This window comes from Columba livia, chromosome 16, assembly GCF_036013475.1.
Source record: "Columba livia isolate bColLiv1 breed racing homer chromosome 16, bColLiv1.pat.W.v2, whole genome shotgun sequence".
Classification (NCBI taxonomy): domain Eukaryota; kingdom Metazoa; phylum Chordata; class Aves; order Columbiformes; family Columbidae; genus Columba; species Columba livia.
Genome location: NC_088617.1, coordinates 6,583,786 through 6,600,019, shown reverse-complemented (window position 1 = coordinate 6,600,019; position 16,234 = coordinate 6,583,786). Strand labels below are relative to the sequence as shown.

General features: G+C 58.0%; 2 protein-coding genes across 18 annotated transcripts in view; one reads left to right on the top strand and one right to left on the bottom strand.

The window, feature by feature from the left end:
- The window catches only part of ZBTB46 (zinc finger and BTB domain containing 46), a 46,905-nt gene extending 40,778 nt beyond the window's left edge, over positions 1-6,127 (top strand). For all 16 annotated transcript variants that reach the window (XM_065032222.1, XM_065032231.1, XM_065032228.1 and 13 more), the window contains one exon: positions 1,387-6,127. In XM_065032222.1, coding sequence (XP_064888294.1) covers positions 1,387-1,773 — 387 coding nt within the window. In that variant the 3' untranslated portion in view covers positions 1,774-6,127. The remainder of the gene's footprint in view (positions 1-1,386) is intronic.
- Positions 6,128-6,620: 493 nt separating this feature from the next.
- Positions 6,621-16,234, bottom strand: SLC2A4RG (SLC2A4 regulator). 2 transcript variants are annotated; one of them, XM_065032245.1, is made up of 8 exons: positions 14,431-16,234; positions 10,141-10,349; positions 9,252-9,361; positions 8,927-9,171; positions 8,461-8,561; positions 8,113-8,353; positions 7,950-8,029; positions 6,621-7,848 (listed from the first exon to the last, which is right to left on the bottom strand). In XM_065032245.1, exons 1-8 carry the CDS (start codon positions 14,512-14,514, stop codon positions 7,737-7,739), a joined length of 1,182 nt encoding a protein of 393 aa, XP_064888317.1. In that variant the 5' UTR covers positions 14,515-16,234; the 3' UTR covers positions 6,621-7,736. The 2 variants fall into 2 exon arrangements, with proteins under 2 accessions (XP_064888317.1, XP_064888316.1); XM_065032244.1 differs by lacking the exon at positions 14,431-16,234 and adding an exon at positions 11,777-11,988.

The following is a 16,234-nucleotide window of genomic DNA, read 5'->3' as shown; positions in this document are numbered from 1 at the left end:
ATGGGTCAGTTTGTCCTCGTCCCAGAGACCTCCAGCCCCTCGGGTGGGTGTTGGGAACAGGGGACAGAGAACCCGGCTACAGGCGCAGGTGATGCCGTGCTGGGAACCAGCCATGCCAGGCAGCCCATTTAGATTAAAAGGTACGTTTAACCAGCAAAACCTTTCCTACAGGTCATTGTGAGCATGAAAAGAGTAAACGAGTTCAGGAAAAGCTGGGGCAGGGGCAACGCTGTTCTGTGCAAAACAGTTGGTTCAGGACAACCCCAAACTGCTGAACAGAGCTGGATCTGCTTCTACACTGTTTCCCAAAGCATCCCCTGCTGGTGACAGGGCGCTGGCCAGGGCGAGCTGCAGGTCAGCCCCGAAGTAGTGAGGCAGTTGGAGTAGGTGCTTGTTGGAGGTCCCTTCCAACTGGACTATTCTACATATAAATAAAAAGAATATATATATATATTTAATCTTTTTAAAATACTCTATATTAATATAAATGAAAGTACCTGATGAGGCCGCTCACGCTGGGATTCATTTCTTGCTGTGCTGGTTGACATTTCCCTTGGGAGAGGAGCAGGTGAATGTTCAGAACAAGCTCCTTGCCTTCCACACGTGGCACAAGTAGCCAGCGACGGATTTCTCCTTCAGTTGGGTGTTTTTGTGCTTCTCAGAGTGTGTAATTTTGCTCATTGTGTGGTGAAGTTTGAATCTTAACGTGATTTCTGGTTCCCTGCTGAGCACTTTCCCACTTACACTTATTCTGTAAGCACGAGAGCTCCGTCTGCCTGTTACTCCCAGGCACAGAATGCAGCATGATTTATGGAACAGAAGCATTTGTGACAGACTATTTTTCAGCCACCAAACTAGTCAGAAATCAGGTTAGAAGTACATTTGGCTGCATTTTTCGGAGGTACAGGATGCGTTAGTGGTGCTCCTGGTCTTTGGCTCTTGGCAGCGGTGGGATGAGGAGGGAGAACCCTGAATTAACATGTCATTAACACCAGTGCGATTGTGGGTTCTTCTGTTCTGGTCTGCAGAGAACTGGTGCTTTGGGGATGTGGGGCTTGTTTCCTCTTTAAGATGATGCTGTAATGCAACTATTGCACCCCAGAAAAACAAAAGGGAAGAAAACAATGAAGTGATAGAAGTTCCTCTCAAAATTCGTAGTTCATCACTAGGCAGTCTCAAAAAGATTTTCCATTGAATGACACTGTTACAGAGTTGAATTAGTCTCGGTGGGTTTAAATTCAGCAATATAAGCCCGCAGCGATCTCGGGCTGCGCTCGTGGGCTGCGGCAGCTTCGCCTTTGCGGAAGGACAGGGCAGCGCGTCCTTCCCTGCAGCTCCCCATCCTCCCACCCGCTGTTAAATTCTCTGGTCATTCTCCTTTTCCAGGTCCACAGCAAAGACAAAAAGTACGTCTGCAAAGTGTGCAACCGCGTGTTCATGTCGGCGGCCAGCGTGGGGATCAAGCACGGCTCGCGGCGCCACGGGGTCTGCGCAGATTGCTCCGGCCGCGGCATCGCCGGCCACCTGGAGCACAACGGCGGGGACGGCTCTCCGGACGAGTGCTACCCCGGGGAAGGGCCCTACATGGAAGACCCGGACGACATCAAGGTGGAAGGAGACGAGGAGATGGGAGATGACGACGACATCAAGTGGAAGGACGACGTGGGAATGTCGCAGGATGACGTGATTTTGGATGATGACAAAGACGTCGACTCCCCGCAGGAGCAGGACAACTCTGGGGAGAACGACAAGGATTTTACCTGGATTTCTTAGGGATTTGTTTTGGTTTGGGTTTTTTTTTTGTTGCGCTCTGTTGTTTGTAGGGGGAGGGAGGGCGGGGGAGGAAGGAGTATGTTGGAAAAGCTAAGTAGCCTTGTTGTCGTCCATGTGTGCGAAATAACTCTTGTGTTTTCTGAACAAGTCCTTCTCTGTTCCACTCGGATCTCGTCTCAGCAGCGTTGGCACGACTGACTTCGCCCTCCCTTGTCCCCTCCCGAGTGTCCCCGAGCGCGGCCGCAGCTCCGGCCGGGCTGCACCCACCGCGCTGGAGCTTTCACAGGTGCGAGGGTTGGGTGACACATGAGCCCTCATTCCCTTCCCACCCTGAACCGAAGACCGGGGAGATTTTTGTGTCTGAAGCAGGTGGTTTTGGTGGTGTTTGGTTTTGGTTTGGTTTGTTTTTTTAACACCTTGTCCGTGTGCTAAAATCCCAGCAGCAGTAGAATTCCAAGCTATCGTTGTGAAAGCAAATCGATGGGTGTGTTGGAGGGCTTCCCCTGACCACGCAGACCTTTTGCAAAGCTATTTAAAGAGAGTTTTTATTATTTTTTATGGAGCCAAATAGATCAAAAGGCAAGTCAGATTACAGCCTTACGAATTCTTTTCTTAGATTCTTAGCTTCCAAAAGGAATCGCCATCAAAAAAAGAATGTTCATGACCTCTCTTGGAACTACTGGCGTCTTACCCACGTCCCGTCTTCCAGCCTTGGTTCTCTGCGGTCGCCGAAACGCGCGTTGGTGCTTCCAGCAGCACCTTAGCTATAAAGGACACGGGTCGTTCTCTGCCTGTCACTCTCCACAAATATCTTCACTTTTCTCCCTTTGCTCAGCTGCCTTTTTCTTAAATATATGCAAACCGTAGCAAAAACAAGGCATTTAGCATTTGCGGGATGAACTGGGCAACGCGAGAAGCCGAGGTGAGGAGATCCCCCCTGGGGGGAATGTCAGCGGTGTTGGTGGCACCAGGGTGTCCCCTGGCACCTTGGTCTCCTTGCCAAGCTAAAAATCATCATTTATGACCAGTAGGCGTAACACCTGCTTAATTCATGACAGAAACCTTCAGCTTCAGCTGCACTGGTTCCATGTAAGTTTTCAAATAGACCTTTTTTTAAGTAAGAACCAGGTTTCTCTCCAGTGTCTCCTGAGAGACTGGGGGGCTGCTCCGGGTAGGTGGATTCTTCTCCGTATCGGCCACTGTTGCCTTCATCCAGCTCCCCCGAAACGCCAACAGCAGCAAAGTGCGTTGGACGCGTCTTGTTCCTGAGAAGCAGCTTCTTTTACCCTTCACCTCTTTGCTTCTGGTGCTTTTTTAAATAATAAAAAAACCAAACAGCGAAGACCTCACTCTTCCCTTGCCATGGAGCAATTTTATACCGTGTCTGTCTGTGGTGATGGTGCCTTGAAACCTGCCACAAAAGACACCCTGTTACCAGAAAGCCAGATGACTAAAGGTGCTATTTTTCATCCTTGCCGGGGTGCTGGTCTGTAACAAAAAGCATCACTCCACCCAGCAAAGGAAATAAGAAAATATATTGTACAATAAACCCCAGAAAAGCAAATAATCTATGAGGATTTAAGCCACTGGGTGCCAGGGTTCGGCAGAGCGCGGTGGCAGCCCCAGTTCTTTCGCCGGGTCTTTTGTAATTCCCCGATTTAAGGCGCATCCTGGGCTTGTGGCGTTGGGTTCATTGCAGACGTTCGCTGCCGTCTCTGGGTGCGTCGTCCCGGGTGTCAGAAATATGGGGTTTTTTCCCTAAAATCTTCGCTTTGGCTCCATGAGGCCACGTGGGCACCGTCCGCTGCCGGTCCTGGGATGGGAAAGTGAGGTGGGACTTGGCGCTTCCAGCCGGTGAGAACAGAGAACCCTCTTCTTTAAGTACTTCAAGAGCGGAGCGGGGAGGTCATGTAGAAACACTTTGAATAAACTGTAAAAAAGAATATAAATCTGATTTTGCATTTTAGCTTCTTGTAAAGCCCTCCTACTGTATTTAAAAAGACATAAACTTGGGTATTTTACGATTGGACCTTTGTATATTCTTTTTTCCAGCACTCGTAGCGTGTTGGGGGGGTCCCGGAGCGAGGTCGCTGTTTCGTTACCCCCACTTTTCTTGCTATTTATTGTCATTTATCCTGTAAATACGGAAGGGGGCAGGGGGTGTCTGAGGTCCTGAACTTGCAGCCTCACCTGTTACATGTAGACAAATACATACAGTACTTAAAAGATAACCTGTAGCTTTGCTTTTTATATGTAAAAATCTATTTAAAAAAGATTTAGAAGGCAAACCCGTGTGTTCGGTGACATTCCGTCTCGCCCGTCTGCCCGGCGCTGCCGTCGTCCCCGTGCGAGGAGGAGCAGGCGATGGGCTCAACCCTCCTCGTCCTCCCGCCCGGGGGTGACTCCGCTTTTACAGCCGGAGCTTTGGGGTGTTCAGCTTTACTTGGCAATTCCTTTGGAAGTATTTTAGTGTTTTTTATTTCTTTCCTTTCTCGCAAAGGGCGGGCAGGAGGCTCTCGGGGCCGCTTGGAAGCTCTTTGAGCTAAGGATGCAAAAAAATAACTCAAAAGGAGAGAAAAGCGTAAAATCCACGTAAAAGACGACTGTTACAATGTTGCCGTTATAATCAGCACATGCTTCTATATTACTAACAAACACTATATATACCAAATAAAATCCTTCTAACACCGGCCATGTATTCTAAGTGCTTTGTTTTGGTGGAGGTGTGCGGATTTGGAAATGTGGGAATTAGTCTTTAAACTTGTGCTCCGGCAGGCGCTCGGGTTCAAAAAAAAAAAAGGGATTTGGGCTTTTTTTTAGTGCTGAAACTTTATAAAACTTGCCGCGACCTCTGGGGCTCCTCCCGGACCCGCTGCCTATGCAAACTTGTGGAGATACAACCAAACCCGGCAATCCAGCCCCTTCTGTCCTGCAGTAGCTCGAGTAGCCTCTAGTGTCTTGTCTTTGTATTTCCCTTCAGGGCTTTGTATATTTCACTGAGGTTCCCTTTTTTTAATTTTTTCTAAATATATATATATATATGTGCGCGTGTATATATATACAGATTTAGTTTCCAAAAAAATAACTCCCTTCTAGGTGAAAAATTGATACACTCGGTCTCAATAACTTGTGATTAATTTGTTTTTTAAGTCTTTGTATCTACTTGTAAATGTCCCTCCCTGGATTTCTCCATTATCCTCATGGTTTTAAATCCAAAAGTGTGCCAGGGGTACAATAAGAGCGTTTGGAGCCGCTTTGCGACTGTCCCGCGCAGAACGGGGCGCGATGGCATCGACCTGTCCCTGTCCCCGAGGACACGGCGTCCGCGATATTGGAGAATATCGTCACAAACGAGGTTCTGGCGTGGCCTTCCGGCAATTCAGTGCTAAAAAGTGTCATTTAAAAATCATAAACCACCCATTTTCTGTATAAAGTCACGCTAAAGCCTCGCGGTGACTTTGTGGGGAGGCGAGAGGGGGATGTGTGCCATGAGGGTTTGCAAAGTGACTGTTCTTTTCCCTTTTTAATCAAGTAATTGGTGTTTCGGACTGCAGAAGGCTTCTATTTCGTTCGTTCTCTAGCGTTCCATTCCTTCTCTCCACTCACGCCTTCCAACACTCCGCTGGTCCAAAGCGAAGCCGCCTTGGGGCTGGGGGTTCGGGGTCCTGACGGGACTCGGTTCGCGGGCTGAGCCCCCGGGCGCCCCCACCCCCACAGTCCCCGTTTTGCACATCGCCCCTTAGGAAAGAAACTCCATGAAAATAATGCAAAAAACTGGAATTTTTTGCAATGTTATGAAAGATAACCTTATTTTAGCTCATTCTGTGACATGTGCAACTCCTAAGAAAGCCATACTTAATGGTTCTTTTTATTCTTTAGATTCCATGTTGTGTTTTGAATTTCTGCCTTTCTTTTCGGTTCTGCGTAGTGAGAGTGCTGTGTGTATGCTTTCATATATATTTATTTTTCAACGTGCTTTAAACCTGTCTACAAAAATCAACAAGCAAACAAACGAAAAAGGACAGTGTTTGAGGATTGTTGATTATTTTTTTTGCTGGGAATATTCTATATTATACTGACTTTATATTAATTATTATAAACCTGTGTTTGTATTGAAGATGTGTTTAATATTTGGGGAGGTGGAGGAGGTTTGAGTACCCGGGAGTCGGGGGAGAACATGCTGTGTTGTACTGATTCTCTGTCCATGTAGTTCAGGTAAATAATGACCTTATTTTCTAGTTGCTCTCCGGTTCCTGGGCCGTGTGCCTGCGATCGCAGAGCTCGTGATGGGGTTTAGCTTAGACACACTTGCAAAAATCAATCAGTTTCAATAAATTGGGAAATTGCTGCTACAGTTTTGTCTCGGTGGTTTTTGTGGGTTTATTTGGCTGTGGGTTTTATTTGTTTTGAGGTTTTGTTGGGGGTTCTTTGGTTATTTAATGTATATATTTGTTCTCCTCCATCGTGCACATAGGAATGGGCTGATGTCCCGGTGCCCTCCCGGGGTTGCCACCCTGTGCCCCCCCCCTGCAACCTGGGGTATTGTGGGGTCCCTGCTCCCCAAATCCCCCCCGCACCAACTCAGGGGTGTCGCTGCCTTTGCCTTTCCCCATCCCAAACCATCCCTGTGGCTCATCCCCCCGACCCGCTGTGTTGGCAGCTATTTCCTTATTTTTGGGGGGTTTATTAGAAATTAAACCACCCCCTTTTGCAGCGCTGCCAGGAGGCTGCACACCCCTGGGGACAGGGGGGGTGACAACACCGGGCCTGGGGCTGCCCCCCCTGCCTTTGCAGAGCCCGTCTGAAGAGCAACTAAAGAACAGGAATAATTAAAAAAAAAAAAAAAAAAGAATCCAAATATTTATTTTCTTTTTCTGGATCCGACACATCGCGTCCCCGGGGGCTCAGGGGCGAGCGGGGGCCCGGCCTGGCACAGCCCGTCCCAGCCCATGGGGCCGAAGCGGTTTGACCCCCCGCGAGGGGGGGACCCTGATGCGGAGGGGGGGGACACCCACCCACCCTGGGACAGTCCTGGGTGGCAGCGCCACGTTCGCCCCCCCCACCCCGTCCCCATCCCACTCGTCCTCGCTTGGGGCGCAGGGAGAGGAGGGGGCGGCGGGACCCACCAAACCCAGTCCTGAGCTGCTGCCTGGGCAGGCGAGTGATGGGGAGAGAGGGGATAAAAGGTTTGGGGGAAAAAGGGGTTTACATGGGGAAAAAAAAGGGAGATGAAGATAAAAAGCCCCTTAGAACCCCGCTGGGGCTGGAGCATGGCGCGGCCGCGGTGCGGGGCTGCTGCGCTCTCAGGCCCTGGGCAAGATTTAAAAATACACATTTTTATATATTTTATTTAAAAAATAAAAACACACGAAGGGAAAAAAAAAAGGAAAAAAAACGAAGAAAAATTTTTTCTTTTTAAAAAAAAAAAAAGAAACCTCTTTGTGCAGTTTGGCTTAGTGCAAATGGGCGCGTTCCTGCAGGCACTTCCCGGGCATCCCCGCCGGTACGGCAAATAGAGAAACACATACAAAGAGTAAAAACCCCCTCGGGGGGCGGGGGGGCAGGTGCCACCTCTGCCCTGGGCACTGGGGTCCCCCTGGGGGGGGCAGGAACGGACACCCCCTTTTCCGAGACTCCCCCCGGCCGCAGGCACAGCTTATGTGAGCGATGGGACCCCCGGCCCCGGGGGGTCCCCAACCTGGCACGGGACGGGGGAGCAGCCGGCCGCCCCGCCAGCCCCCGCCACGGTGCCAGCATGGGGGGCCGGGACACAGATTTAGCTTATTTTCAAAGGAAAAAAAGTGGGGGGGCAAGCTCCGTGGTGGCAGGGGGTGGCTAGCTGTGTGCATAAAGCTTTCGGGGGGGCCGTTCCCTGAGTCCGGGGGGGCCCCGGGTTGGTGGTGGCGGCAGGCGGGGGCACGAAGGCACCTCGAGTGCAAAATGTGCAAAATGGCGGCGGCGCCTCAGTCGAGGAAGCGCTGACAGGCCTTCTTCCAGCGGCACGCCGTGCACCACAGCTCCCGGTTCTCCATGCCGTACACCTTGCGGCACTTCTTGGCCTCCCCCCGCGGCCTCCTGCGGGCAGAGGGGACATGTCACGGGGGGGGACACGGGGACATGTCACAGGGGGGACACGGGGACAGGAGGGGATGGGGTGGGGGGTGGTGGTGGCTCACCTGGGCATGGAGGGCGGTTTGGGGGGTGGCGGGGCAGCTGTGGCGGGGGGCACTGGTGGCCGCGGGGGCGCCGGGCAGCCCTGGGGATAGAGAACACAGTCCGTGTCACAGCTCAGTGTCACCAGAGGGTGATGGTGACAGCGGCAGCCCCCCATCCCCATACCTGGTACGCGTGGTCGGTGTGGACGTGGCAGAGGCTGGGGGGAGCCGGGGGGGCACCCAGCACGGGGTCGGGGTTTGGCAGCACTGGCACCTCGGGGCCAGGGAAGGCGGGTGGCACCGAGGAGGTGGGTGACACGGGTGTCAGGCTGGAGAGCCCGTCCGTCAGTGAGTCCACGTCCACGTCCAGCTCCGTGTAGTAGAAGTCCTCCTCGCCGTCGCTCTGCTCCAGGTCAGCTTTGCGGCTGCGGGGACAGCGGGGTCTGGCTGGGGAGGTCGCTCACCCCATGGCAGGACCCTACAGGGGACACTGGGGGGGCCTGGGGTGCCCAGGGGGACCCCAAGCGCTTACCCAAGGTGCACGGTTCGGATGTGCTTCTGCATCCCTGAGGAGCTGCTGAGGACTTTGCCGCAGCTCTTCCACAAGCACTTGAACATCACCTTGGTGGAGTTCTGCAGGAAAGAGACGTCAGGCTGGCAGCCCTGTCTCTGGTGTCATCCCCAGCATCACCCCATCCCTAACCTCCTCTCCAACCCCAGTGTCATCCCCATCATCACTGTCATCCTCAACCTCATCATCATCCCCATCCCCAACCTCACTGTCAACCCTTGGTTCATCCTCAATATCATCCTCATTGTCGTTTCCAACCTCATCCCCATCCCAAATCCCACTGTCACCCCCATCCTCAACATCATCCTCATCTCGATCCCCAAGCCCATCCCCAAACCCACCATCATCCCCATCCCTCAGCTCATCCTCCCCATTCCCACCCCTGACCTTGTCGCCATCATCACCCCTGTCCCCATCCCCATCCCACCTTCCTCTTCCGTGGGATGGACTCTCCGAAGATGAAGTGGTTGCCGTCGGGCTCGTCGGGGCCCTCGTCCGGCAGCGGGGCGGGCAGGAAGGCGCTGGGGACGTGGCTGGAGAGCGGGGGCGAGGGGGTGGAGGGGGTGGAGCGGTCGCTGGGGGGGTCCCAGCTCCAGTCCCCGCTGGTGTTGCTGCTGCTGCTGCAGCTGGAGGACATGGCGGGCGCCTCCTTCCAGACGTCACCGCCAGGCTCTGGTGAGGAAGAGGAGGAAGGTCAGGTCCTGCCATGGGACACGTGTCCAGGGGTGGGTGGGACAGGGACGTGCTCTTACCTGGGGCGGGGGTGGCTGGCGGGTGTCCGAGCACCAGCGGGCTGGTGGAGAGGCTGGTGAGCACCGCGGCTGCCATCACCTCGTCGATGCCGGCCTTGCCCGAGAGCTTCCTGCCAGCGAGAGCAACGGGGTGAGGAGGGACAAGCCCCCCAGGACCCTTCATCCCCCTGCATTCCCCCCCATGGCACCAGTACCCCCCCACCATGGCAGTCAGGTCTGTGCACCCATGGGTGCTCCATCCCCCTCAGCGCCCTGGGCCAGACTGGAAACCCTGCAGGGCAGCGGCGCAGGCAGCGGCGCAGGCAGCGGCGCAGGCAGCGGCGCAGGCAGGCAGCCAAAACTGCTGTTTGTCACTCCAGGGGACTCGGGGGGGAACCCTATGAGTTTGTGGGCAGTGCCGCACCGGAGGGTACCGGCACCTGCATCCTGCCGCCAATGCTGAGAAACGTGGGGTTTTTGCTCAGCTGGGGCCAAACGACTTCCTCAAGTGGAAAAAAAAAATGAAAAAGCTCATAAAAAAAAATAAATTTTAAAAAGCAGTAGCAAGAGGTCAGGAAAACAGAAGCCATTTTGCAAATCTCCTGTGCTGCGGGGACGGAGAAACATGGCAATGCTCTGCGAGCCCTCGAGCGGCTGCGGTGCTCAGGTGCTCAGCACCGGCGAGGCCAAGCTCAGCTGTGGCACTTGGCTTCTCACCGGGCAGAGCCCTCGGTGCTGCCGCGCGCAGCCGGCCGGTCACGGCCCCAGCCCCCGGCACCGCGGACCAGCGGCCAAAGTCCTCCTGGAACAAACCTCCTGGCTTCCCGCGGCACAGCTGGTGCCGGCAGGAGGTTTTGGCAGGTTGTTTTGGCAGGTTGGTCGTTCTCGCCGTTCCCCACCGTGGTCCTACCTGTGTCGCGGCACGGGGATGTATGCGGAGTGCAGCGCCAGGCACCGCTCCAGCCCCACGTCCAGCACCCGCAGCATCGCTGCCCGCGACGCCAGCAGCTCCCCGGGTGGTGACAGCGGCTCCCCGGGGTGTGACAGCGGCTCCCCGGGGTGCAACAGCCAGCCCTCGTCTCCCGCCGGCAGCCTCCGGCCGCTGAAGGGGAGCGGAGCCTGCGGGAGAGACGATGGTGGATCAGCAGGGATCCCCTGAGCAGCAGACCCCATGGGGATCCCCCCAAACTCGGCAGCACCTCCAGGCAGGGCTGCAGCATGACCCTGACATGCACTCAGTGGGTCCCTTTGTGGCAGATCCCCAGGATCCCCCTGTTGCTCTGCAGAGGCAAGAACAGCCAGGATCCCCCTGCGAGGCTGTGCCAGCCAGTGGATCCCTCTGGGGCAGATCTGCAGGGCCACAGGGGAATCCGGGAGGGATCTCCGCAGAGCCAGGGAACCTGACAACCTCCTACAGGGTGGCTCCAGGGTGGCAGCACCAAGCGGATCCCTCTCTGACATCACCCGGGATCCAGCGGGGATCCCACTGAACTCTGCCAAGACCAGGCCAGCTGGGGACAGCAGCACCCTCTGATTGAGCACCGGCACCAAGGGGATCCCACTCTAGGCAGATCCCAGTTGATCTTCCTGGGGCTGGGGCTGCATGGGGATCCCCTAAGAAGCAGGGAGCAGATTCCTGGAAGATCCCAACTGGCTGGGATCCAGCAGGGATCCCCCTGGAGCTCTGCAGAGCAGGAAGCAGGTGGGATCTGCTCCAAGAGATCACTGTCCCTGGCTGCGTGGCAGCACTGAGCAGATCCAGACAGATCCCAAGCAGATCCCCAGGAGTCAGGCTCTGAGTTCCACAGCAGCAGACTGGGCTGCTCTGGGACAGCAGTGCTGTCAGCATGTGCACTGGCTCCCAGCAGATTCCTCTCCAGCAGATCCCTTACCAGCAGATCCCCTGGGGCAGAGCTGGGATCCAGCCGGGATCCCCCCGCAGCTCTGCAGAGCAGGGAGCAGACAGGGCTGCCCCAAGACAGCAGCAGTGGGTCAGCTGAGCAGATCCGTCTCCAGGGATTCCAAGAAGATTCCCCGGGGCTGGGATCCAGCAGAGATCACCCGAGCGGGCTGCTCCAAGGGAGGGGCGTCCACGGTGCCAGCACGGAGCAGATCCCCCGGCCCTTGCCAAGCTGGGAGCACAGAAGGGAAGCCCAGGGAGTGGATCCCACCCAGGGAGTGGATCCCACCCCGGGATCCAGCAGGATCCCACCGCCCGCCTGACCGAGCAGCCAAGCCGGGCGTGCAGCGGGGATCCCGCCGGGATCTCCCCAGCGCAGGGACGGATCCCTCTGCGGGCAGGTCCCAGGCTGGAGCCCCCGGGACTGGGACCCACCGGGGGGGACGCGCCAGCCCCAGCGGATCCCACCGGAGCGCGGGAGGAGCGGGGGTGTGCCCCCCTTCCAGGCCACCGCCCCCCCCGAAGTTTGTCCCCGAGCGGCGCCATTTTAGCGGCGGGGAAAGTTTCGGGCGGGCCGCTGTCAGCTGTCACCGCCCCCCCCTCCCCCGGCTTCCCCCCCGGTCGCCGCCGCCGCCGCCCCCGGTACCTTCGGGGCGGTGCCGCCGCAGCCGCCGCCGCCGCCGCCGGGCTCTGGAGGAGGAGGCGGCGGAGGGTCGCGGCGGCGGCGGCGGGCGGCGGGCAGCGGCACCGCGGGCGGGCGCGGGGGCTCCATGCGGGAAGCGGCGGCGGCCGCGGCCGGGCCCGGCGGGGGAGCGCGCTCCGCCGCGCGCGGCCCGGTGTCGGCGCCGGCCAGGCCACGCCCCCCGCGCTCCCCGCCATTGGTCGAGACGCCCGGGTTGGAACGCGACCGCCGCTTTCTCCGCTTCTTATTGGCTCCGTCGCGCTGCCACTTTACGCGCCGCGACACGCCCCCGCCCCGACACGCCCCCGCCCGGACACGCCCCCGCCGGCAGCGGCCATCTTCGCGCGCCCCGCCCTCCCGCCGGCCCGCGCGCTGCCCGCGGGGCCCCCAAAACTCGACCCCCCCCACTCCATTCCCCACCCCCTGAACCGGCTGTTCAGGCCCCCCCGTTAGTTTTGGGGCTCGGAGACTGGCGGTAAAGTCGCTTCCCGCCGCCCCCGCCAAAGTCGGGGCTCCCCAAAAGTTGCAGAGTGTCCCCCAAAAGTTCTGGTTTTATTATTATAGGGCGGAATTAAGGGTTCGCCCCGAAAGTACGGGCCTTCTGCGAGCTCGGAGGATCCCCAAAACTGCTGCGACTCCTTCAAAGTCACAGGGTTGAAACTTACAGCGTTATAACTTGTGGGGCTCCTCCCAAGGTTGCGCCCCTCCCGTAAATTACTGGGCTTTCCAGAAGTCATGGGGGTTCTCCAGAAGCTGCACGGCTCCCTACAAAGTTATGCACCCCAAAAGCGATAGGGCTCCCCCCAAAGTTTTAGAAGTTATAGGGCTCACCCACGAGCTATAGGGTTCCCCGATAGTTACACCGTCTTTGCCGGGGGAATAGCTGGAATTTTGGGGGTGGGAGAGTAGTTCCCAGAGGGAAAAGGATCCCCGGCCCCGCACGGGTTGGGTCAGTCCTGCCAAAAGCCACCGAGGATGGCAGGACTGGGTGGGGGGACCGGGGAGATCGGGGTACCGCGTGTTCGGGGTACCGGGTCTTGGGGGGACCGGAGTGCCCGGGCTGCCCCCCCCTTATGCTCCGCTCCCCGCCCGCCCCGGGCCCCGCTGCTCTTTGCTTCACCGACCCGCAGCCCGAAGGCCGGGACAGAGTCCGTGTGGCTGTCTGTCTGTCTGCACCCCCAACCTGTCCCCCCGGCAACCCCGGGCTGGGGATTCCCGCGGTCCGGGCCCCGGGGGTGCTGGGGCCGGCATCCCGGGAATCCCCCGCCCTGGAGGGGCTGGTCCCCCCAGAAGTCCCGGGGCGCTCGGCCACCTCTTGTCCCCTTCCCTCGGGGGTGGCTGGAGATGCCACCTCGGCCCTGCACCGGGCCCGGGCACTTTCGTAAGCGTGAAAACAACCGACGTGCCCGGCCAGAGAGGGGGTGTCACCACGGCACGGCCACCCCGGGTCCCCTTGCACCCTGCGGGGGGAGCAGCCGGGGCACCCGCGGGTTCCCAAACCTGCCCCGGCTGTGCCAGTGCTGCTGGGGACCGGGGACCGGGAGCGTCCCCGGCGGCTGGCGGGGCCGCGGGGGAGGAGGAGCGCGGAGCCGCCTTCATCCCCATCCCGCAGCTCTGGCCCCGCGGTCCTGGAGGAGTTAATAACCGGCGCCTCTTGCCCCCTCGGAGTGGTGAGAACCGGGACCCGGGCGGTGGCTCCGCCGGCCGCCCCCCGCTCCGGTTTAATCGTTAACGCCGGTCGAAGCGCTGAGCTGGCGGCTTCAGCAGCTCCAGAGTTGTGCAACTGCCGCCAGCATCGCCCGCCCCTCGCACACGGCTCCGGTGCCGCCAGCCCGACCCCTGCCCGGGCTCTGGGGCTCTGCAGGGTGACACCCCTGGGAGATGCCCCAGTGGTACCTGGACACCCTGGCCGGGTGATGCTGCAGAGGGAGCTGGGGCCTTGCCCATCCTGCCTGTCCCTCCTTGGTGTGAATTTTGGGGTTGCCCTGTGTAGGGACAGGAGTTGGATTCGATGATTCTTTTGGGTCCCTTTCAACTCAGGACATTCTATGATTCTGTGATTCCAAAGCTGCCTGCTCGGGGGTGCAGAGCTGCAGGGCCATAAGGGGAGCAGGGCCAAATGGGGTGTGACACTGCACAGGGTATGGGACTGTACAGGGGACGGAGCCACACGGGGTGCAGAGCTGTTTGGGTGCAGAGCCCTGTGCTGCACGCGGCCATAGAGCATGCAGAGCCATTTGGGGTGCAGAGCCATACAGGGTGTGGATCCCCATAGTCTGCAGCACCCTATAGTGTGCAGCATGGTGTACAGCACTGTACAGCAGCATGCAGCGTGCCATGCAGTGTGCAACACCATGCAGCGTGCAATAAATAACGCAGCACCATGCAGCACCCTGCAGAGCGCAGCACCATACAGTGTGCACTGGGCTTCTGCTCGCTCCCCCATGTAGGAATGGCCCCTTGCAGCACCGTCCTCCAACAGCTCTGTCCCCTCGCAGCGTGACGGGTAGCAGGGCCCCCCATGGGCTCCCAGTCCGTGGGGAGGAGCAGGGACCCTGCAGCCTGGGGGCCCCAGGACCCGCTGTTCCAAGGATGAAGAGGGGTGCTCCCAGCCCTACCTGTTCCTCTTGCTCCGACACTGGCTCCAGTCTTCCTGGCCGGACCACAAGACTCCAAGTGATGCTCCAGGATGGATCCTTCATTCACCACGCAGTTTCTGAGCCTCCAGCCAGGGCTCTGGGCACATTTTCCATCGCCCCGAGGACTGGGCAGTTTTCTCTCATTTAAGTGTGAGTCTGGCTCTGCTGAGCCCTGTGGGCAGCATAGGAATCCCAGGCAAGCGGGCAGCCCTACACACGGCACTTTTCTGCTGCTGTTGGGGCAGATTTGGGAAATGCTTTGGCCACCCCCAGCTCAGTGAGAGCAGAAGTGTCCCTGGCACAGGGGCAGCCTCGTGGTGTGCTGAGCCTGCCTTTCCACACAGAAAGCAGCACAGTGGTACCCACATCACAACCCCACAGGCAGCGCAGGGTCCATTTTGCTCCTGGAGTGATGCAGCTTTGGTTCCACAATGACATGATGATCCTGCACGAGGCCAGAGCAGCCCCAAAGCAGCTCCACAGGGATTCGGGTGGTACAGGAGGGATGTGGCCCTGGGATGGGGTGATGGAGACAGAGAGCAGGGGAAGGATGTGGCTGGGGCAGAGCAAGGGGAGCAGGAGGAGTGTGACAGCACGGGGACCAGCAGCCCCACGACATTGTCTATCGGGGCCCTTATCTGGCAGGGGGATGGGAGCAGCTGCCGGGGCTGCTCCTCTATCTCGAGCGGCTGTGGTTTGGCATCGAGTGTGAGACTGACGAAGCAGCACGAGCGCCTGAGCTGCCTTCCAGCTTTAACGTCTTCAGCCTGCAGTGGGTTTTGCTGAGCACCTTGTTTTTGTTTTTAATCTCTTTGCCTGCATCGATGGAGAGGCAAAGCTGCCGAAGGAAGGCACGTGGCTTCCTGCCTGCCTGCTGCATGGCGCAGCCAGCTCCGGTGAGCACCAGGGCAGCATGAGGCCGAGCAGCTTCAGCCAGACCCATGGGAAGCGGCTGTGCCGTGCCCCGAGGGGCTGCACTGCAACTGGGGCCACCCTCAGCGCAGCACCCACATCCCTGTGCCTTCACATCTCACCCCCAGGCGCATTGCCTGGGGGCCACTGAGCACCCTCAGGGCAGGGATGACGAATTCTTGGTGGGGAGAAGAAGAAAGTCTGAGCCTCCCCAGGGTCCGATGGCTCTGGGTGCACATCCAGCTCTCCTGAGCGTTTTCAGCACCCGTTAAGGCTGCAGCACCCCTGGGAGTGACACAGAGGCAGGCAAGCGAGCAGCAAGTGCCGTGCAAACCTACCCAGCTCCAACTCTGTCGCTGCACAGAGCTCCAGGATGAGCCACCCCATTTCAGCAGCTCTTGCTGGTTGCACATCCCCAACTCCGAGGTGCAAAACCATCCACGCAGGCGGGTGCAGCCACTCACAGTTCCGCTGCACCAGAACCGCTCTCCCAGCACCGCTACCTTGCAGCAGCAGCACCTGCCACCAGAACTGGGGGTTTAGATCCAGTCTAAGAGAGTTTTGTCCTGACAAGGATAATAATCCCCTCTCAGCCTTTTAATGGTGTTTGGGGGATGGCTGCTCACAGACGCACCCTTGCATGTGTCCCAAAGGCGGGAGGGGGTGATGGGGGCAGGAGCAGCCCCACACCAAGACACAGGGCTGGTCCCTGGTCCCCATTACCAGGGACATTCAGTGATGGGAACAAAGCTGTTCAAGGCTTTTGGGGGCTGGGTGGGGCCCAGCTCCCCCCAAGGCAGAGATCCTCACTCATGGCATAAACCTGCTGAGAGGGACCTGCCCACAGCCCTGCCGCCATCACCTCAAAACA